The sequence below is a fragment of the Sipha flava genome, unplaced genomic scaffold (assembly GCF_003268045.1).
Source record: "Sipha flava isolate LNK unplaced genomic scaffold, YSA_version1 0_pilon_pilon, whole genome shotgun sequence".
Lineage (NCBI taxonomy): Eukaryota > Metazoa > Arthropoda > Insecta > Hemiptera > Aphididae > Sipha > Sipha flava.
In genome coordinates, this window is record NW_020271713.1 from 7,412,780 (window position 1) to 7,437,890 (window position 25,111).

At 30.3% G+C, this 25,111-nt stretch overlaps 1 protein-coding gene across 2 annotated transcripts in view; it reads right to left on the reverse strand.

Annotated features, from left to right (window-relative positions):
* Positions 1-25,111, reverse strand: part of LOC112680016 (sex peptide receptor) — a 241,958-nt gene that overhangs the window by 148,259 nt on the left and 68,588 nt on the right. For both annotated transcript variants that reach the window (XM_025550093.1, XM_025550027.1), the window contains exon 2: positions 14,956-15,752. In XM_025550093.1, coding sequence (XP_025405878.1) covers positions 14,956-15,443 — 488 coding nt within the window. In that variant the 5' untranslated portion in view covers positions 15,444-15,752. The remainder of the gene's footprint in view (positions 1-14,955; positions 15,753-25,111) is intronic.

Below are 25,111 nucleotides of genomic sequence, written 5' to 3' on the forward strand. Positions count from 1 at the left end.
CCCCCCCCCCCCCCCCCCCCCGGTAAAAATGTTGGGGGGGTAATAATCGCCTGTTACACCGGTTCTCTTCTTATCTGAAACTTATCGGTTTCATGGAAACAGGCGATTTATCACATTACGGTTGAATTATTAGGCACTACTACTTTCGGATATTCCGGTCAAAGTTCATCAATAATACAAGCATAAAAATGGCTGGCAAAATACTATTCAACAATAAACACAAGTTGCTCTTGAGAAAATTACATGTTCACAGAACAATAATCGAAGCACTACTATAGTCGGGAGCACGTAAAATGAGCGTTGGTACCCGCAACCTGTTGTTCGTACCCACTGTAGTAACCATTGGTTCTCAACATTGTACCGTCACGCTGCCGTTACGTATCGTATTCACGGGCACGAATAATGAGCAATAACCACAGATATAGGTATATGAGTAGAACAACTAGATAGCCGAGTTCCTGTTCAATATTACGGGAGGATATGAATCATGGCCGCCATATGTAAGGCTGGTAATGTTTATAAATTTCGTAATGATAACCCACATTGATTGTTTAAGCCCCTGCCTATAGCTGTCAATGTAATTGTTATTAAATATACGTAAGGCCCTGGGGCCTGAGCAAGTAACCCGTTTGCACTGCCCTCGGACAGCACACACAGTGACAAATTGTTATCCATCATCATTTTAATCAACAAATAGAATACCCTTTATACTTATTAGTTCTTAATATTTCAAAAGTATATTAAATATTAATCTAACAATAAATTTTTGCATTTTTCTTGAATGAATTAACCTTAATCCTGGGTACCTGGCATGAAATATAATGGAGCTATACTTAAACCAGTTAAAACGTTATACTTTTATCGATATTTTGTTTTAATCGATTAACCAATTGTTATGATAGATTAATCAATCAAATTAATCGATTAATCAATAGGTCATTGGCTATTTCAACAATCGAGCACTATAGCACTCCTTGATTAAAATCTTCAATTAATCGAAATTTTCGATTATTTAATACTTTGGACAATCGATTATATTTTATGACAATCAAGCAGCCCTAGCTTTGCTAATATATCGATATTAATATCGAGTTGGCTATCTAGTTTTTTTATATATCTATAGTGATAACATGAACAATGAGCGTAGATCTGATAACCACTTTAGAAAAACAGCCGCTTGGCGATCAGTTTTCGTGCTCCCAACTTACTAGCTTCGTAGCATCAATACATATGAAAATAACGTTTAGATTTGATGTCGGAAATACCTGTAGTGTTATTTGGCAATAACTGATAAAAATAACTTAATACAACTACTAGACATTAACAAACACATTTATTTTGACGTGGACGACTTCTCTATCACTCTGTAGATTATTTACAATATTCAATAACTAAATAGACACATATGCATGAATAAATAAAATACATTTTACAATTGAAAATTTTTTCTGAATTAGGGTGCCTTCACACGTAGCCACTTGGCAGCGATTCTTAGCAGCGCGTCAATGGCGCTGCTCATGTTTTTTGAAGCCCGTCAGTGGCGCTGCTCATATTTTTAAAAGCGTAATTAGCGGTACTGCGAATGTGTATCGGTAGACAGTTTGTGAAGACAAAAACATATCACATCAGTCTCAAAACGAACATGGAAACTGAATTATTGCTGGCGATGTTATTAATTAAAAAAAAAAAAAAAAAATGTAAAAATACACCAAGAAGATTCTAGGTACATCCACTGCTTCTGGAAAGACCGAACAGAGGATTATTTAATACACTATTTGATGACATAGAAGGAGATGATGAAAATTTTTTTTCCATATTTTTGTATGTCAATAAATACATTCAAAGAACTTTTATCTGGTATCAAAAATAAAAAAAATAAGAGCTATTGACAGCACTCGGAATGATCAATAAAGACTGATATTAAAATAATAATTGAACGCGTTATGCGGATTAATCGCGTCGGATTAACCGACGCGCTGCTGACCAGCTACAAAAATAGACGCACGATTGTGGTTGCGTGTGAAACCCCCAATCTAAAAACACGTTCTGTCTCGAGAAGCGCGACTTTTAGACGCCGCGTTCTGCGGCGAAGCCAGCCACTGACACCGTCTGTGGCACTTCAAATTAGTGGCCGTGGTCGTGTGTGAAACCATCTATATAAACTAATGTTTTTCCAACAGCAGCGCTGCTAAGAAGCGCTGCCGAGTGGCTACGTGTGAAGGCATCCTTAATTTATAAAAAATTAATCCATTGTATACCAGAGTAAAATTATAATTAATTTTAACTGTTAATTTATCATCATTCGATTAAGTTTAGATTCGAATTATAAAACGAATTAAGTAATACAATTATAACATTCGAATATTATAAAATAACATTACATTTATTACGACAAAATAAACCATTAACACAAAAAACGAAACGACATAATATAGTTTGTAAACTAAATAATAAAAAATATCAATTGGATGTTTTGTACATTATAGTAACAATAAATCATGACAATCTAAGTTCTATAATATCCAAAGTAAAATTTAGATCAGAGTAAACAGAGTAAACCACTTTATACATATATATATATATATATATATATATATATATAAATAATGTGTAAGCTAACAAGTACTTGTTAAAAATATTGTTAAACTTATAAACTATAAATATTATAACGGTTGAGATGATAAAATATAGTTCTATCACAGCTAGAAAAAGTTCTTAGTAAAGGAATGACGCTATTATTTTCAAAAAGTTTTTATTTTATCTTAAATTATATTAAAAAAGTTTGAAAAATTATCAAATTTTCGAAAATTTAATAAAGCTTATAAGTTACAAAATTAAATCACCAAACTCGAAAGAAAATTTAAAGACATAATAATATTTCATAGGTATACCGAATATGTACTCGTATAAAAAATGTTGCATTGTAATAGATATATTGTAATGAACAACAAAGTATTTTTTTAATATTTAATATATTATTTTATAGATTTTTTTTTATTGAAAATAATTTTTATAACTCTTGTTCAAGCGGATGACATAAGGTCAGTATAAAATTTAATTTGAAACACATATTTCACAAATGTACACTCTATTACAAATTTGAAACTTATTTAATAACTTACACATTATAATAATTACACTTATTCGTTGGCGAAGAAATATTATAGTAATCGTAGAAATACACGTTAATAACTACAAATACGGGTATTATATGTATTTTATGTGGACGCAAAGTTAGCCGTTGAAAAATATTCTAAAAGGGTTCTCATTCATAAATTACTAACGGATAATAGCCAACGACGTTAAGTTTTATCAATGAGAGTGTGTGTGTGTGTGTGTGTGTGTGTGTGTATGAAATTTTGGATACAACAGTCGGGCTTCGGCGATCGTAATAATAATATTACTTCTGTACATTGACATCGGATAATATTATTGATGATTTGGGAACTTAATCGTGGTTTTAAATGATGATATAATATTATTGAGATCAATGATAGTGGATTTCTTATTGTTTTTTAGAAGCTGAACGAGATGATCGACATGATGAGCTATCAATGACGATTTTTATATTATTTTATAATTCGTAAATCTAACATTAAAGACTTTTTTCTTCCAAAAAATATTGTTTTTCCATCTGCTTAATGGTTTTTCCTAGATTATACGAATAATCGAAAAAGAAAAATAATGAAAACAACATTGAACTTCGAAAAGTGTTTGTATTCGTTTCGAGGAGAGTGATGCATTTAATTAGTAAAATGTAAAAATATGTTTTACCTAGAATTAAACATCTAAAGATTTGTTTATTTGACGGGTTTTAATACAATTAAATTGTCTATTTTCAAAAGTGTTTTTATATTTTTATTTTGCAACAGTAGTGTCAATTTTACATTAAACGAGTACTTAAGTTTTTGCCTCAGGATATCCGTTTTTACCACACCAGCCTTGTAAATTATTTCAGATCATGCAATATTTGTGTTTTAATATGATTTGAGGTACTCGTAATATATTTGTAAATAAAACAAGAGTTTATTCAACAAATGTACATTACATACGAATACATTAATTGTAAATCCATATTATTGTTTTTATAACATCTAATTTAGCTAAGACTAGCTAAAAAATCCAATGATTTTTTTGTCGCATTCGAATTTTTACTAACAATACATTTATTTGAATACATTCGATAATTGTTCACTGTCTTTCAGTTTTTTTTTTCGTTCAAAACAGTGATGGGAATTATTCGACCATTCGAATATCAGTATTCGATGTTACAATACAATACGTAACGAAAATTATTTGTTTAAATTTTCGCGCAACACAAGACGTTTAATAATAATAGGTATTGTAGCATGGAATACTTATATTCGAATAATAAAATTATTCGAATATACTTTACATCTCTAGTTCAAAATATATATCATAATATAATGTACTATTTCTTGCTAGGAAACATATTAATATTCATCTGAATTTGAGTAGTATAATTTTTTCTTTGATGAATCATAAATAAATAAACTCTCGATTATAACTCGCTTCAATGTGCTTCAAACGCAGTTAAATGCCAGTAAATTATAACTATATATATTATAATGCGTCATTGTACTTACGTATATTTTTAGAACTGTATAGTAAAATTCTTATAATATTTTCATAACACCGAACCACAGTGCGTTGCAACCAACGTGGATATCGATATGGTCTTAAAATATTTTATGTTTTATATATACGGTGTAATAAATATAAAGTTATGCAACATGATCCGTGAAGATCTTATCATAATAAGCTGATCGCTTCATGATGTTAAAATATATAAATAAATATGAAAGCTTTGTGTAGTTTCATGGTTTCATACTTCCGGTTGGCAATATAATAGAAAAAATAAAATGAAAACATCACAACCGTACTATATAGTCTTGTGTATTATATAAAAATTATTACTGTTCCTTATAAACTTTATTGAGGTGCAGACTAAACGTGTTCTTCCGATGATGAAATCTGAATTTAATATCAAAGGTCTATCTACTTCCATTGCGACGTAACTTAATAATAAAAACTATGGGCGTTAGACATTTAAGATGTCATCATTGCTTGTCAGTCACCCCTTCCTGCTCACCCTTATATTCAATAATGGTATAGTTTAGTTCTGCGATTCAAACGTTAATATAGATCGATTCCTAAACACTTATAATACACCCATTAAAATAATTCTAAATAAAATAGATTTATACGATTTCGTGGTGATTCACCACCACACTAAAATGACTGAAAAAAATCGGCTTTCCAATTTTATATCGTTCTTATTTAATCGATCAAGGTAGCCACTAGTTACCAATTCGTTTATATATGTTATATATGTGTATAAATGATAAAATATATTTCCATTTATAAGAAATACGAGTACACCGTTCTCGTTTTTTTTCTTAGCGAAAAAAAAGTAATGATAGAAAACACAATTGGTACATTGTGTTTGTTTTCACACTAATTTATGAAGTATAGGAACTAAAAGATCACAACAAAGGAATATTGAGTGAATCGAAATTTACTCAAAAGCAAAATTTTATCGAAAAACTGTGAAAATGTTCTATATTTTTATTATAATTTCTATTTTTCTTTTGTTTTATCTATATTATATTGATTATTTCGTCTGCTGCCACTACATTGTATCGTGCATGAATGAATAAAACGTGAATAGTGTGCACTACATTGGTTTTAATGATTGACCGCAGTGAAATGTTTATTAATTTATGTAATGTATTGATATTCTCGTAAAACCAAGATTGTCGGATACGCGGTCAATATCTAAGGTAATATTTTGGTCCTAGGTCTATATTGCACGTTATATATTTGGTTTTCTGGTCGATTTCGTCATCAGCGCACGAAACCGTTTACCCGCAGCAATTGGCCAGATTCAAATTTACAGTCGTAATGAGTTTACTCAATATTTATGTATTCAAAATCAGGAGACTATGAGGAAATTTGTAAGTTTAACGAAAACGTGTAAAAAATGTTCATTAAACGAGCATATACTGTTATTTTTCACGATGAAATTTAACAATAATCTACGTAAACAACAGATGAGCACCCGACGCACGATATTCCTATCTTATAAAAATAATCTTTCCACGTATAATATAATATAGTATTATTTAATATTATTATATTGATATAATATAATATTGATTATTAAATAGAAAAAAATAATGAATGGATGATGCAAATAAATAAATAAATAAAAAGTAATAATTGGCTTATGTCAATACCGTAAAATAATTAAACTTACTTTTAAATGAAAATTTTTGTACACGGTATTGTTATAGATTAAAAATTTAATTAAATGTCAAAAGCTTGAACCTAATTAATTTTTTTCTAGTAAGAAAAAATAACAGTATCTTTACTCAGAACAAATAAATAAATTCAATTTTATAATGTCCGAAATTTTATAAAACCCAGATTCAATAAACATTTGTAAATATGCTAATGCAAAACGAATCACACATGATTGTATTATTTTATGTATGACCAATCATTATATTAAATATATATTGGTTTTTTAAAATACTGAAATTGAAAAAATTGAAAGTTAAATCTTTAAAAGTCAATACAAAAAAAAAAAAGGTATAATTTTACAATAAAAAAAAAAAATAAATAAATAAATAAATACTTTATTAAAAGTAAATAGTATAAGTAAATTCTATTTATATAGAAGCAATCGCAAAAACAAATTTATTCTCTTGTAAAATTATTTACAATTTTTCATTATAATTTTTCGTTCTTGGCGTTAATGCATAATCGTTATACAAATATAAAATATTTTTATTAATTGTGCCTATGGTAAACATTTGTTTGCATATATAAACCAATTACAAAAACTATAAATTATAAATTATGTATTTTTGTAATAATAGTATTGACTGGTAATGAATCATTTTAGAAGAAATAGTGAAATAATTTATTCATATAACTCAATTAAGGTCATATTTTGTTTACCACTTAGTGATAAATATTAATAAAAGTAGAATTAATATCTGATGAAATATTAATATTTTTTATTCAATTTGAAGTTCAGAGTGGCACAAAAAAGCTATTGGTTTTACTATTAGGTGTACATTTTGTGCAATAAAAATGCTTCAATAGTTTCATAAATCCCTCCATCGATTGAAAATAAGAAACGGATAATACTTTATGAAAGCAATTTTTATTTTTTATTCATCCCTCATAAATGTTGATAAGATCGTTCAAAACTATCCGAAACCACGGCAAATCAGTACAATTCTTTTCACTTGCGTTTTGAATTTATTTGATTTATACGTAATAAGATATAAAATAACTTAAGCATAGAAAATTTAGTTTTCATAAAATAAAACGTGTTAAGAGAGAAAAATATAATCTCTAGTTATTTAAGCCGAGAATATTAGTTTATAATTTTTTCTTGCGAGTAGATATATCAAATACATTATGACTTTGTAGTAATAATAAGATAATGTTTCAATTTTATTTTATTTTATCCGGATGAGCAAAATTGTCCATATTGAATTATGTTTTTGTGGCCATCGACGCAGATTAGTATACAGTCATATATATATTTATTCAAGAATGAAATTTTGTTGAGACCTTTTGAGTCTGAATGAAAATTTTTTTAGATATTTTTGTGACCTCATTATTTTAAATTATGACTGTCTTGAAATTGGTTCATTAATACGAAAGTTTGATCAATTAAGGGACTAATTAATACTGACCAAAAAATTATATAAAACAATGAAATTTGAGTAAAATTATCCAAGTTGCGTCGAGTGTTATTAATTTTAGATAATTGTAAATACATTTATTACACAACAGTTAAAATGTGCAGCAGATATTACTATGAATAAAATGGTTATTGTTATTATCAAAATATTTACACTAAACTATAGTTTTAAGGTTAATGGTATATTTTTATTAAATATACAGAAAAATAATACAGCAGTTAAGGGAACGATATTATCATTAATTTGAACGTTTGTATTTACAATGTAAAAATAGTAATTAATATTTAATGAATAGGTTTAATTTTTTATTTTTTTCATGTTTCAAATGTAGTCATAATGAATTTGTAAACAACATTTTTCGTTTGAGACTATCGCTTTTCACAAATAACAATGTCATTAAGGAAATATGATTTTTTTTTACATTTAAATAAATCATATTTTAATCGGTTTTTATTTTTAGGATGTAGCGCAAATATATTTAAGATTACATAAATATGTACATTTGTAATATGTACTAAATGTAGTACATTATACTAATGTTCGAATAATCTTCTATGTCGAGTAACTCTACCAGTGGCGGATCTAGGATTTTATCATGGGGGGGGGGGATATAAAATATTTTCGTACATAATATGTAAAGGTGTAATAAGCTTTATTTTACTAAATTTACAAAACAAAATTTAATTTTCTTGATGACTGTGCCATTACTTTATGGCTGTATTCCGGGTTATGATATAAATACAAGGTGTATACCTGTAATCTGATTTGAAGTTAGATAATAATGTATACTAGTGTATCCTTCTTGGTACGAAATAATAGAAGAATAGTTTTTATTTAAATTGTGCATGCGAAAATTGAATTGGTTGCAAAAAAAAAATTTTTTAACTCACGGCCCATGGAGGGGGATCTATCCCCCATATCCAACCCCGTAGATCCGCCACTGAACTCCACACATTTATATCAAATCGGGATCATATCTCACTTTCGAAGGTAAACGCTAATATGACATGTCATACTTGAGGTGACTATGCTTCCAGATTTTTGGATCTTTGTACCGTTGCCCTCCAAGGAATCTTCGGAACACTAAAATGTCCCGTTTGCAGAAAGTGGTAAAAAATAACGGTACCTAGTCAACTTTAATTTGTTGATGAATTATTGTTTCCTTTATATTTAACTAGTGCGTGTGCGCGTAACGTGTATACATTGCATGGTGGACGGTGACGAATGACGATGACGAATGGCAGGCTGTGTGTGGTGTACCGGGATAGACTAATAAAATATAACATAATGTATAAAAATTGCAATGTCAAGCGAAAATACTGAATAATTATTCATAGTTCATTATTTCAATGTAATAGTAATTATCAACAATTTTCTTTACGTAGACGCTTTTTCTTATATATATTAAAAATAAAAATAAAGTTGTTTACTATAAAAATTAGTTACTTGTTACCTATTAATAACTATAATTAATCATTTTGAATTTTTTGTTCCTTAAAACCATGACGGTACTTGATTTTGTTAATAATTATTAAATACAAATTATAAAAATGTGTTCCTAATCAAAATTATAAAGATACTGTTTTTGTTTTATCCCGTTTTGACTAAAAATATATACGGTTACCTTAGTTATACTACTATTTGAAGTAAACAAAAAAAGCAATAGAAGATCTTTATTTTGAATAACACTTAGTTTTGAGAAAACCTTTATAATTAGAAGAAAATACATGTATTCCAGTCCTCTCGATAATTCGAAATGTCTGTTGGTGGGACTCACTCTACATTTCCAATTTTTTTTCCAGAAACTCTATAATTCGAATTTTCTTTAACACGGTTATACGTATGTTCATATGTATAAAGTATTTTCATATATACATCTATTTGACGTACTCGCAAAAAAAAATGAATAAGGACGGCAATAAAATATTATCGTAGTTTATAAATTTTATCGTACCTTACCTACCTAATCTAGACTTTAATCGTATCATTTTACCATTTTTATGTCAGGATTGCGAACCTTTTTTGAGCATTCTGAAATGTACGAAAAAGGATGCAATACAATTTCCAATGCTATCAGTAAGTTGGATAACGCTATGGACCAGATTGTGGCCAACAATTTAACATAAAAAAAAAGAACAGATTTCTTTAAAATGTAAAATATAATAATATAATAAATAAATATCACTTAATAAATATAAAATATAATGCATAATAAGTTTTATAAATAAATTTCAATTAATAAATGTAATATATGCATATAATTTCATCTCCTTTTAATTCGAATTAATTTTTTTCCCTGGATTATTCGAACACTCGGTAAATCGAAAACCTCTATAAATCGAATTTTTAGCTTAGTCCCCTGAATTTCGAATTATCGAGTGACTACTGTAATATTTTGTGCAATTTCAACGATCCGAAAAACGTCAAAACATTAATAGTTGAATAAAAAAAAAAAAAAAAAAAAAATCGTGGATTTAGAAAACTTGAAAATAATATATGCAATTAGTTGACAAATATCACAATTCTAGTTACTAATCGAACTACGATAAGAAATGAGATATAACTATGAAAAATAATTAAATAAATAAATAGATAAATAAAAACCATCATCCACTGTAGTCGAATAAACCAATTAAATAAAATGTTCAAGTAAAATAAAATATTATATTTCGTAATGTGGTGGCCATGTAATGCAGTAGTTAATGCCATTGTACAAATAAATTGAGTTTGCGTTTTATTTATTCTTTTACATTAATAATTTAATGCCCAAGAGTGGTGTAACTTGAGCTATGTAATAAATTGTAAGGAGTTGCAAAAAAAAAAAAAAAAACCACATAAATTGGTGATACTATGTAATAGCGATCGGTGTGTTACTGGGAAGTTTGGCATTATCGTATTTCCTTATAATATTCTGTACGAACACATTTTTACGCGAAAATATACGCACTAAAACAGATTCAAATATCGTTTGGTAAGTATTCCATGCAGTTGTGTTAAGTTCCACGAAAAACGTAAAAAGTTTTGACGCGAGGAACTCCAATTGCTCGTCAATCTCGTCTCAAATAAATTATATCAATCCGAAGATTTTAAATGCTTAAAATATATAGTGCAGTAATTAAATGTAAAGACCCGGTTAGCGGATCACAGCTATGAACAATGATGGTACAAATTATGACCGGAAGAACAGACACACACGAATGTACTACATGATGTTGTTGCAATTTATGGTTATTTCCGCTGAGATGATAATTATGTCAATTTTCAGACGTCATGCATGTGATGATTGACCGTTACAGACGTCGTGTTTCTCATCGTGTCCGACGGTATTGTATTCGAAATATAACCGATTCAACTATAACCAGAGAAGTTTTAGGCTTGCATACCTATACTTCTAGTAACTGTTAATATCAGTATTCAATATATCTTCTTCCTCTTCGATCGGCGAAAGTGTTATGATATTAGTGAATTTCATTGATGTTAAAAATGCAAATAATAAAACAATACGGTACTGGGTTCATATATACTGGAAAGAGAATCAAAAAAATGAAACCTAGGGTTTTTTGTTGTATTCAAAGAATTACACACCCATCCACAGTGATTATAATAATTTTATAGAATAAAACGATCGATCAAAACAATAATTATATACAAAATCTCTACCAAATGGAATCGTAGTTAATATAATAAGCATTGATATTCATAAAATCTCTTCCCAAGTATTATCGATTAGGTTTTTTTTTTTTTTTTTTTTTTGCAGTCGGAAATACTTTGGTTATAAATACACGGATTGGCTTCAATTATACCAAAAAAATGTATATTAAAATCGGTATCATCTTTTATTTTTAAGTAATACTTTTGAAAATTAATAAAATAAATAAAAATACAATAATTTACCAAGGGCTTGTCACTAGGAAAAGCATGTAGCACATGGCATAAAATGGAAAATGTTGAATTTGAATGACACCAACGTAACTTGTCATATAATTGTTATATCAGTTTAGTTGGCGTTAAATATATTTATTATATTGTCTTGATACAAAATAGCGTGCTAAATGCATGCTACTTGTTACATTACTTGCCACGTTAATTTGGTAAGCGCTCGGCATAACAGTTATGTTAATACTCCAAGTCACGGAAACAGGTCCATAACGAGCATGTACAACAACAGCAAAGTTTTACGATTTTTTTATAACAAAATAATAATTTTCATTTTCTCGGCGGCAATTTTCATTGTCAATATCAAATAAGGTACAGAAATAAAATCATACTTTGCCATTAGATATCCGTGCGTAAGTTGCGTAAGTGCGTAAGTCCGATTCTCAATCAATTTAGTATCGTTTCTTCTATTCTTTTTAAGGAAGTATTTATCCATCTTATGGTACTTCTTTTTATTGTGTTAAGTTTGGAAATTTGTTGATTCCATGTGTTGAGCCATTTTTTACTGGTTATATCATTTATATGTTTTTTAAGGTCTCTATAGGATTTTCCTGGTATAGTCGTGGATTGGAAATTTGTAGAGGCGATCTTGGATTGTTTGTCGGCTAGTTCATTTCCTTTAATACCAATGTGACCGGGTACCCACGTGAGAGTGATTTTTTGTTTTTGGATAAGGCCTCATTTAATTTATTCAATATTTTTATTGCAATGTCTCAGGGTTTGAACTGATTTTTAATGCTGTTTAGTGTGTCGAGGAAATCGCTGCATATTATATGGTTAGAGTGTTCATCGTCTATGACTGTTTTTATGGCAAAGGAAGAACCCCCTACATGCGAAGCTTGTAAGCGTCCAACTAACAGTGAAACATATTATAATCGAATGCCTCAAATATAAACAAGATCGACAAACCATCGGAATAGACACGACTCTCGACGTAGCACTAGGACTTAACATCGAAGAGAATGCCGAGATGTTACAATTTATAAAATCAACAGGTCTTTACAACTTAATTTAATAGGAATATGTAAACCAGTTGTATATATTATATTGTAACTATACTTATCTTTATTTTTATAAAAAAAAAAAAAAAATACTTGTTAAAATGTAAATATCTTTAACCCAATTTAACTTTTGATTGTAACTAATGGCCATAGTTGCCGAGTTTTCTTAGATAAATAAAAAAAAAAAATCATACTTACTGGCGTACGCGAACCAAGTAAGTTTACTTTATGGTTATCAATTAATATATGATCGCATTTGATTAGATTCAAATAATCAGTAATTTCCAATTTCTAGGTTAACCTATACATATAAATCTACAGCGTTTCCTTCGATAACCTCAAGTAATAATTTTAAATGGGAAATATTACAAATAAATTTATCAATATCAATATACCAAATAAAAAAACCATACAGAAAAACCAAAATTTATGTTATATTCCAGCTGAACAACTTGTGTCAACTCGAGAATACGTTGTGTCACACTTTTATTAATTGTTTATAATATTTCTTATACAATTGTAATGTTTTTTGCTATATCGAATTTTAGTTTGTAAACTAGTAATATTTTATGGTAAATTATTATACTTTTGTATTCTAATTGTAGTTAGTAATTAACGTATAAATATACCTACCACACTAACATTATGTATACATTAGTATACATTTATAATTTATTATTTTCGCAGTAAGAATTTTTTTTTTTTTTTATAGTTCCAATTTTTCAAAGTTTATATAATTCGTTTTCAAAGAACAAATATCAATTATATTCTCTCAGAGTTCTAAAAATTGTTCAATTAACAGAAACCTTGTTTGTGGTAAAAACCAATTGCTGTAATTTGCTTCTATTTTTTTTTTTTTTGTTTTAAAAGAAACAAATGTATTGAAATCAAATGATTTATGTAGGTAAATAATTCAACTTTGAAAATGTCTATTTTTTCGAACAGTAATGTGGGTGTAACAGTATAAATTTATATATATATATATATATATTATAAAGAAAAGAAAAACGAAAATACTTTAAAATTGGCTATATTGAGTGCAAAAATATAATGTATGGTATGTCTTAACCAATGAAAGATGTACGAGCGACGAAGATGAGTAAAACGAGGTTTAGTATGTGAAACTGAAAAACCCACACGTTTGGGGCATGTGCCACGGTAACGGAAAACCGCAAATCGTTAAGGTGACGGGACTTTAACGGGACCGCATAACACAAGTATAAGAAGATAATAAATGAGAGTTCGGTATTCGCTAGCTCGTTTGACGGAGGGAAACGAAAACGGATTCGGTTCACATTGTCACGTGAAAAGAATTGAGAAATTGTTTTCCCTTTTTTTCCTTCTGTTGTATTCCGGAAACGTGGATATGGGATATCAAGTCAAATCCCTACTGTCACAGTGAAAGTGTTAAGAAGAAACAGAAATCACCGAGAACATGTAACGTATTTTAATCAGCCACCTAATTGTTTATTGTACGAGTAATATTATAGCGATAGTGCGGTATTAATATAATAACAGGTAAGGGCGATCGTGTAATAGTGGTAAGGTCGCATTAATGCTACACAAATATGGTCAATCCCCCGTTTGCGATAATGGACCATAAATAAGTACAAATAAGTACAAATGACAAAACACGTTATCGAAGAATCCCTAAAACGATTGTTCCAAAGGTGGTGTAAAAGAACTGCAAAAACCACCGAGGACGCTGTAAAACAGATAGAAGCTCTAGACCAAAAACGTGTGCACGCGTGCCTGAGCACCACCTGAAATGTTATAAATGGGGCCCTAAAATTGAAGATTAAGAGTAAGGAGATTTTACTTTAACTGATGTTTTCCAAATTAAATGTAATTTATTCTAAAATGTTGGGTAAAAAATAAAAAAATATTTCAAAATGATGGCTAAACTTATTATGATAATTAACAGCTACAATAAACTATACACCCACACACAAATAACTACAATAACACCACAAATAACTGAAACCATAAAAAACAAAATATTCAAAATTCAAAGAAAACATACCACAAGATTCAACAAAAAATAAATTAAAGTTACGTTTACTCAATTATTTATACGCTATAATTTTTTTAAATATACCAATACGTTTTGTAGGAAATTGGGCCTAAAAGTATTCTAGACAACCCCCGGAATATTCGGCCAGGACGTTCGTAGACTAACCGTCACTGCTGTCCCTGTGTGCCCACCATCAGCTCAATCGATTAATATTTGTATTGGTTTTGAATTCTCTAAAACGTTATAAATGCAGCCTTACCTTTGGACGGCCAGGGCGAGCGTGAGCCAGATGGATGCGGTGTGGAACATGGTGGGTATCACCTCGTTCATGGCGTACCACGCGTAACACGACTCGACCGGGGACAGCGGCTTGTAGTGGTTGCCTAGCGTGTACATGTAGAACAGCCACGGGGCCGGGAACAGCAGCGTGAACATGTCGGACAGCGCCATGGACATAAGCACCACGTTAGTGGGCGTGCGCATGTGCCGCTTGGACAGCACGACGACGATTAGTGTGTTGGCCACGATGGTGACCAGCAGCAGAAACGGCATCACATAGCCGTACATGGGCCGGGCGTACTCGACTGGCAGCTCGTCCGTCACGTTCAGGTAGCCCTCCGCACCGGTACCATTGTTGCTCAGCGCGCCGCCATCGTCCGCCGCGGACCCGTTGTAGCCAAACACGTACGCTGTCGGCACCACCACCACCCCGGCGGCGGCTGTGCTGGTGTAGTTGTCCAGGTCCATTGGAGTCTTCGCCCGCGCGCCCGCCTCCCTCCGCCCGCCGTGAAAAGACAACACCCGTGCGTGCACCGACTACGACGCGGTGGTGCCGCTCGTCGTCATGTCCGCCACTGGTGCCGGTTTGCGGGCGTGCGGTTGTTGGTCTGGGTTAGGGATGGAACGCACGTGGTAGATTCGCGTGACAGCGTCGACTTGTGCTACTAACTGACCCGCCGACGGTACTGCGACGTGCGGACCGGCGACTCGGGTGGCCTCGGGGGCGGGGTTTGGCCGGCTCCGCGTGTTCGCGCGGTCAAAACCGCTCGGCGAGATCTGGAAACAAAACGAAACCATGAACACCGTGTAACCAGGAGGGGGGGGGCAGAGGAGTACACCTCGGGCGCGATTCCAGGGAAGCAGCAAAAAATGAAAAAATTCCAATTTAATCGTTACTCATAACTTATTTCTTATAAATTATAAGTAAAATGAATATTATATACATATTTATATATTTACTAGTATGAATCTACTTATGATTATTATGTATTAGAGCTCTGCGCGGTCCGGTCTAGACCGGTCCGGACCGGACCGGACCAGACCGGACCGTAGTCCGGTCTTTTTCGGTCTTTGCGTATTGTAATTTTTTGTAGTTCGGTCCGGTTCCGGTCCCTTCTCTAAAAAAAAAATTGGTCCGGTTTGGTCCGTCTTCAATTCAAATTTGGTCTCGTTCGGTCCGGTCCCGTGATCTTAACTTTATATAATTTTATATATTTATATGACGTAGTAAAATAAAAAATAATTTCATAATATTATATTATTTTAATTTAGATTATAATGTTTTAGGATACAAAAATAGCTCATCACATTTTTATAATAATTATTATAGTCTTGTTGTTGACATAATATTCACCCATTATACAGTTCTACAAATATAACGCAGGGACACGAGATAATGAATTTATCTGCATTGTGTTTTCAGTATTATTTACAAATGTATACAAATAAGAAAAAAAACCAAGCAATTATCACAATAATGATTAATAATATATATACATTTAATTACACCAATTCCATGGAAATGATAACGACGAAATAATATGAGATAACTATGTCTATATTTCTAAAAATTTTAAATTATACTAATAATATATTATTATTAATTATTAGGTACGTGTTATAAAAGTAGTAATGAATAATAGTCAGTGGCGCAACCGGTGGAGTTTCAATTTTATTTTATCGGGCTGCTCCGGTCCGGTCCTGGTTTTTGTTAAAATGTATCAATCCGGTCCGGTCCGGTCCTGGTCTTTGTTAAAATGTATCGGTCCAGTCCGGTCTAAAAAAAAACGGACCGTGCAGAGCTCTATTATGTATATTTATATTTTAATAAGTCATTAATTTAGATAAAATAAACAAATGCTAACATGCAAATCTAGATTAAGGGGGTCTAGCCGGGGCGGTAGCCCCAGGGCTTTCTCCAGTATTCAAGCGAAAAGGGCTCGAACAATTTTAAGCCAATATACATTTTTATCATACTAAAATTAGTAGTTTTATAGACATAAATTGAATTAATGCAATTGACAATTTGTAAAATAGTTAAAAAAAAAATATATCGTTTTGTGAGCGTAGCGATCGACTTTGTAAACCACGTTTTATCAAAAGGACCCATATAAAATTTTAGCCCCATCGGTGCTAAATCCAGCTTTGCTTACATGATTACAAAGAAAAATTATTATTTATATTTTGTTAATAAACAATATTCAGTTTTTTGTCTGTTATTTTTATAAATTAAAATACTTAAGGCCGCATTTTTAAGTTTCGTCCCGAGCGTAATATTTGGCTGCTATGACCCGGGGTGTAATGCAAGATCATTTTCGTGCACCGTAACAATAGTAATTATTAATTACAATGATCGTTATGAGTACCGGTTAACATTGTTTTCGCGTTCGACGTCCGATCGTTTCGAGTCGGCCTCTCCGAGATCGGCTCACGACTCAACGATACAAGAGCCCGTGTACGAAAAAAAAATAAAAATATTTTAAATGATCCTTCTCCCCCCACCTCTCCATTGGTACGATGTTAAAATGACTGATGACCAGTTGCGTTTCCAAATTACGGACATGAGTCATAACATGGTCGTAGAAAACGATTAAGAATCGCGTATTTGTGCCGACAAAAAGGAAAATTCATTAATTTAATACACACCATTATTTTTTTTTTTTTTAACAAAACATAGAATTTTGTGATCAAAAGTTGTACGCATTTGATTTAAAAAGATTTTTCATTAGATCTCAAATGTTGTAATCGCTCGATGGTAAAGTCTCACGTCATATTGACGGTTAGTAGAATCGTTATTGAATACGTTCGAAAAACTTTTAACCCGATCACGGTATAGTAATAACGATAATTGTAATTCAGTCCGTCGCTAGGGCACATGCAAATAAAGCGTTGCTTTAGGGTGACACACAAAATTAGATGAATATCTACAACAGGCGACATAATATTAATCCACTAGCTCGCTGCGACTGCGAATGATAACGGCATAATTATAATTCCTATTTGTAATATTTACAATAAAGAGCGACAGTACAGTTTTCGCTTTAGGGCGGAAAATATCTAACGCGGACCAAATAATAATAATATGTATTCGTGATATTGATATCGGCAAACATTTAGTTTATTCCGTTCAAAAACACGTCACATGATATTATCGTAACGCTAATAGACTCGTTTGTGTGAATTTCCATCTTCATTGCATCACTGGCGTATTAAGGATAGGGTGAGCAAAATCTGTAAATTCAGTTTTGTCATATTAACGTCAAAACCTATACTATTCTAAAAAACATAAAATATTTTATACAATATGAAACTCTAACAACTGTATCAACTTTAAAGTATAATAATTGTTTAACAAAAAAAAAAACCCGACTTCGGTAAAATACATATAAAAAAAAAATAAATGAAAAAATTTGGAATAGATAAAACTACCTACATATAATAAATTAAATAGAAAAAAATTAATTCATGATTATTCTAAGTATTAATAAATTAACATTAAATTTTGTTGTAGTCGGGTGCCTTCATTAGTTGAACAACAATGATGTGTTATATTTTAAATTACCCAACTAACATTACGTTGTATTCTATTAAAATTATGGGTATTAGGTATTCGTTGATTTGAGAAATTGTTATAAGTTATAAAATGTGGTTTTGTATAATTGGTCGGCCATATTATTTTCTTTTATTTCTGCATTATGGTGACGACGTTTTATTAATAAGTATGGTGATTGAGGTTTTTCTTTGATAGCCCATGTTTAAGTTTGGTAAGGTCGTTTCTTACTTTAATTATTAGTTATCATTTGTTACTATATATATCAGGGGTAAGCAATTGGCGGCCCGCGGGCCACATCCGGCCCGTTAGCCTTTTTTATCTGGCCCGTAATATATTTTAAAATTACATCATACAATTTTAAAGTTTATCGTCTATACTCTAACTTATCAATATAATAACTGTTATTTAGTATTAAACATCGTTAAATGTCTAAATATCATATGAATGTATAAGTATGGCTTTCAACCATAGCTGTTACCAAACTATTTAATTACATCAGTTTCTTCGTACCATTCGGATTATGCTATCATGTGTGTTGAATTTATTATTACCACATATATAAATGCTAATTAAAATTCATATTTTGAAGGACTTTTTTTTCTTTTTTTTTTATACTCTGGGCCGCTAGATTTAAATTTTCTAAAAATTGGCCCTCTAATAATTTCGAGTTGCCTATCCCTGATATATATTATATATACGTTTTAATCGTAGTATTATTATAATGGTTCAACTAATGAAGGTACCCGACTACAACAAAATTTAATGTTAATTTATTAATACTTAGAATAATCATGAATTATTTTTTTCTGTTTCGTTTATTATATGTAGGTAGTTTTATCTATTCCAAATTTTTTCATTTAATATTTTTTTTATATGTATTTTACCGAAATCTGTTTTTTTTTGTTAAATAATTATTTTTATTTTATTTATTTTTGTTATTTTTTTTTTGTAGACCCCTTAAATGAGCTAATTCATTTAATGAATTTTCATTGTGAGGATGTTTCAATAACTTACAAGGGTTTAAGTTACTTATAGCTAAACTATCTAAGGATCTTAACTCGTATACGGTATATATAAATGAACAGGGTTTCCCTAATGGTTTTTATTTGTCGCTGTATCATAGCACCGGTGACCACGATCGTTATCTATTGATAACGGGTACGGCCGCGGTAGTCATATAAAAAATAATTCTACCTCCCACAACTATAAAACCTAGCTAAGAACACTCTCGTAAGCTCACAGATTATTTTATTTTTTGTTTCGTTAAAATCGGTTCATTAGTTTGCGCGCTAGGTGGAAACATACATACATACATACATACATTACACCTAAACACATTACTCTCCTTCTTTCGCAGTCGGGTAATAAAAATAATCTATGAGCACTGAACGTGATATTGATGTTAGAAATAGTTTTTATCAAATTACACCGTATATTTGGTGGAAACACATGATAAGCGAGCAGTCATAATAATAGAATTTAATTTATAATCTCAGAAAAAAAGAAGCCTTGTAAATACACCACTGCGTCCGGCGTCAACGAGCAAAACGTTTGACCGCGTTTAATCATAAATCCATTTCATTAGACGTGCAAACGACGAAATTATTTATTTTTTCAGAATTTTTTTCGTAAAATAGCCCTGAAACCGTAATATAACGTCCACCATATAACCGTCAACAGATGAAGCGGTGTGTCAACCTACTATTATGTTTTTACGTGTAACGCGCGCATCAATAAAAAAAATTCTCCGTCGTGACTGAAACAAGAGTAAAACTGCCAAAAACGCCTTCAGTGGATTTCGCTTTACCGAGCCGTTTAGGTGGTCAACCTGAAACGTGCGGTGTAAATAATATCTATATTGAGCGCATCGATAGAAATATTATAATGCGATGCGAACAGAAATGGAATCGCTCGGGGAAGATTTAGGTTGCTACTGAATTTCGGGATACGTCGACAAGGCACATCACGTTGAAGTAAAAATGTTTACAGTCGATAGATGGGGACCAGAAGATTAATAATATGTGCTACGACCCGACACCGCCGCCATCGCTACAACGCATCTTCCTCTTCAGTAGTACATAGTACTTGTTTTTTAAAAGACTTTAGCAGACGCGTCTCATGAAAAAAGTATGAAAATCAATCTACTGACTCCTGGGTCAGGAAAAAAATTAAATTTAAAAGAATCGAGAAAGAAAAAAAAATCAACTAATTATAAAAAAACCATCACCTTTTTTTTTGAGTAGGTAAACAATAATTCTATAATATATAGCTTAAACGTCAATGCCTAAATATCGAGTAACTATGTTATATAAAATAATTATAAATTAGGGTTTTTCTTTTCTTGATTAAAAATCGAACCAACACTTATATTTACATGTACAAAATAACGGATTTTGAATTAAAGAGTATCGAAATTCGATGCAATATACGAACGCATTCACACGATCGTGTGTTTGGGGTCCCCAGATGTGTTCGGATAACTACGATGTTTCCCAATCGTGAAATTGGACCCGGTGCACGCTTGTGTGTACATGTATTATTAATATTACCGTCGCGCTTCATCTACGCATCTGGACACAATACAACAACATTAATACTAATACATACGTCGTGCTGAAATCAACTGACAAACGCAGTGGAGTTCGATCACATTTCTAACGAAAATCCCATAATTTGGTTTGAGTTCCGTGAATTGCGATTGGGTGGTGGTAGGACGAGTAAAGTAACAATTTAAATAGTATAATCGATTTTGAAAGACTGTTCAAATTCATTTTTTTTTCTTCAAGATGCAACAATCGGTCGTTTAATATGTATTTCGAAAAACTTCAATAAAGCTTATTACTTTCCCAAAATAAAATATCAGTATTAAACTATTCTTCTAATATTTTTTAGTTTGTCACCTACATGGTTATGAATATTTGAAAACAATTTTGTTTACACAATTACATTACAATATAATACATTTAAAAGCTGAAGAAGTATGACAGTATATGACAGTATATTATTATTGTATCGATGGTAAACCAAATGTCAAAATACACTTTTCAAATACATTTATTGAATTTATTTGTGATAATCGTGATTTTCGGTCAATATAATTTTACATATTACTCAAAAGTAACTTTGTAGTTATATAATTTTTAGCGGGCAATTTAAAAAAAAGTAAAAGAGTAAAAGAAATTCAGTTTGTATTTTATTTTTACTAGTTTTTGTTTACTGTTTACTAATTAAACTTTTTAATAAACACGCGCGCACACACACACATATATATACTGAAATCAAATTAGCCTTATTATAGAAAAATATATATGAAAACTGCATGCAGTTTTGAATATTATACTGGAAATAAAAAGTGGAAGTGAATTAATTATTATTTTATTTTTTACGTTTATAAGAATTTTTTTTTTTTTTAATTTACTTTTATATTTAAAGTGAATTATGTAATGTACAAATGTACAAATTGGTCTTATTATTTTTTTTCTTGTGAACATTTTTAGCGTTAAAAATTTCAAATTGTATATCCACATATAATAAATTAAACGCAGAAGGAATATTTCTTAGTTATTTCTCTAAACGTAATAATTGTATGAATTATGTGATGAAAAAATAAAAATTAAATCACTGAAAAAAAAATGTCCTTGATAAAAGTGCAAATTTTATTTATTTTTTATTTTCAATTATAAAATACATAAACAAATACTAGCTGCTTGCTTTTATGCATCAGTGTATTTTTTTATTTTTTTTTTATTCGTATTTATTTTATTATAGTGAACTACATTATTCAGAACCATTTATCGATTATGCAAATAAAATCACAAATGGTTTAAATAGTTGAAGATATTATAATAACATCTATTAAATGATTCAATGTTATTATCACTTAACATATCATGCATTTTAATGAGTGTTATGGATGAATAACATTTATGGATGAAATCTATTGTTGTATATTCTACGATAATTAATATTTAATACACGTACAAATATTTTACCAGAATACAATAGTCAATAAGTGTATAATGATATCCTTAGTTATTTTCTAACTTATTTTTCATAGATATAGCATTAAAAATGGGCAAAGGCATATTACGGAAATTTTTTTTGTGCATCTATATTGAGCATTCTATGAAAATCTCGAAAAAAGAGTTAATAATAGTCATATTTTTCAATTTCATTTTAGTTGTTATTTTTATAAGCGAATGGAGATCATTTGGTGACTTTTAAATCCACTATAATTGTATAACAGGGTTATCTCTTAAATAGGTTTACCCTTTTTTATTGGTTAAATTAAATTACGATTTTTTTTTATATGGTATGCATATAGTTACCAAATATCATAGTGGGTTGTTATATTTAGTAGTATACATAGTTCGTTATCGTGTGAAGTGAAAGTCACTAGAAAATATATATTTTACACAAATCGACTGCTTCAAAATTAAGTTTAAATACTACACAACTGATCAGTAGTAATTTTAATTGATAAGTAACATTACATTACAAATATATTTTGTGATAACTTAAAAAAGTAATGTTCTGATTCGATTAAGTTTAATTACAAAAAAGAGAAAACCGAAGAATGATAAGGAGGTTTTTTGGTGCTGGACATGATAACGCTTATCGTTGAATAATATGTGTTTACTAGAGCTTAATGTATAGTTTTCATTTTGTATGTTTTGTTACTGTTATAGTTATGCATCAGAAGTATCCGGTGTATACGAAAAATGTCTTATGTAATAGCAGTCATGCGAAACTCGATTACTATAAGTCAAAACTTTATTTCAATTGGTATATTATGTCTGTGTATACGTTAATGCGATCTCCATATAAACAACAGGTGAAAGAGTTAATGTTCAATGTAATTTAACAAAAAAAGACGTCTAATTGAATGGGACAAGCAAATTATAAAAGTCCACGAGGACAGTGATGTAGAATTATGGATAATGTACGTATAACGGCTTACGTTCATGATAAGTAGCAATAAGTGGAGCATTCAGGTAATTACGTAGGGTGCAGGTATATTATGACAGAGGACATAAAGAGTATCAGTTTACAGAATTTGAGTTGAATGCGCGCGCATTACTATGCAAATTCGTACCGTTCGTCTTTCAACTGTTTCCAAATCCCGTTGCTAAATTAAAATCATAAAAAGCGATACCCATACCGAAAGAGTAACGACCGACATTGTTATTGCACATCATATTATATAATGTTATGCAAATAGTGTTTTTGAAATTAAACGACTCAAACTGTAATGCATATTATGACCTCATCGTATTACAATTGGGGAATTTTCCATAAATCTATGTTCTACCAACGTCATATCGTCCTCTCTACACGTATTCGTCGATCGAGTAAATAATATTTAACTTATCTTCAAGTTAGATTTGTACTGTTAATTTCATTATTGAATAGTCAGTTTAACACTCTCACACCCATTTCCTAGTGTAGTAAATATTTTCTTCTGAACCTACCTAGGTGTATTAATACGATTTCGCTTGCGCCCAGAAGCAATTATTCTTTGTGTATGCCATTTGCAAACTCATTAACCCACTTGTTTATCATTTGTTAACATTCGGCTATTGTTCAATATTTTTCTTGGTACACAATTTTTGCGAATTTCCAATCATTCTCTACATTAAATAATTGTATTTTTATAATTTATTATTCTTAGAAACAATTAACTAAAATTAAAAAAAAATAATAATAATTTACTAAGTAACTGCAGTTTATTTGACAAACTGAACAATGTCAAATATACTGTACATTAAAGAACATAAAAAGTTTTGTTTTTATTTTCTAGCTATGTGTACCTATAGAACAACTTAGTTATAAAATATACTTTTTACACAAAATATTATTCCTTAGTCATTAAATTATTTTGTTCGGATAAATAACTACTTAGAATATATTACATCACTATTAACGAAACAACTTGTACATAAACTTCAACTGTGACTTTTATTTACACACACATACACATAAGTATAAAATAAACCAATAAGTAATAATTTATTATGTTGAAAAGGTATATATTATTTCCTTTGTTTATTTGTACATTTAAATGTAATATTTTTGTAAAAATTCTTGTTTAGTCTTTGTTTTTGAAAGAAAACCATTTTATGAGCTTTTTATTTGATAATTGAGCAAAACTTTGTTCCGGAAATCTATTATAATAATAAATATTATATCTATTATTTTGTGCTCACAATTTACAAATACTGCTACAGATGTCTTACTCACTAATGGATTAATCAGAATAAAATTATTGTTCTCGCACCGGAGAAACTCCTTATTCATGTGAGTTGTGCTTAAGAATGTTACATAATAGAAATATAATCATAATTTACATAATAACATAAAAACTACCCTATTCGTGTAGCATGTGGACAAAAAAACAAAGAAATTCATGGTTGTAATTTTATGAAAAATATCTGTAGTTACAACATGGAGAGAATTTGCAGCCACACAAAATGTGTGCCTAAAGATTTTATCTCAAAACCCTAATTTTATATACCTATAAAATTTATGCACATTCACTTTCGGGGAAAAATATTAATGCGGAGTGTGTCTAAAAGCGTTTTTC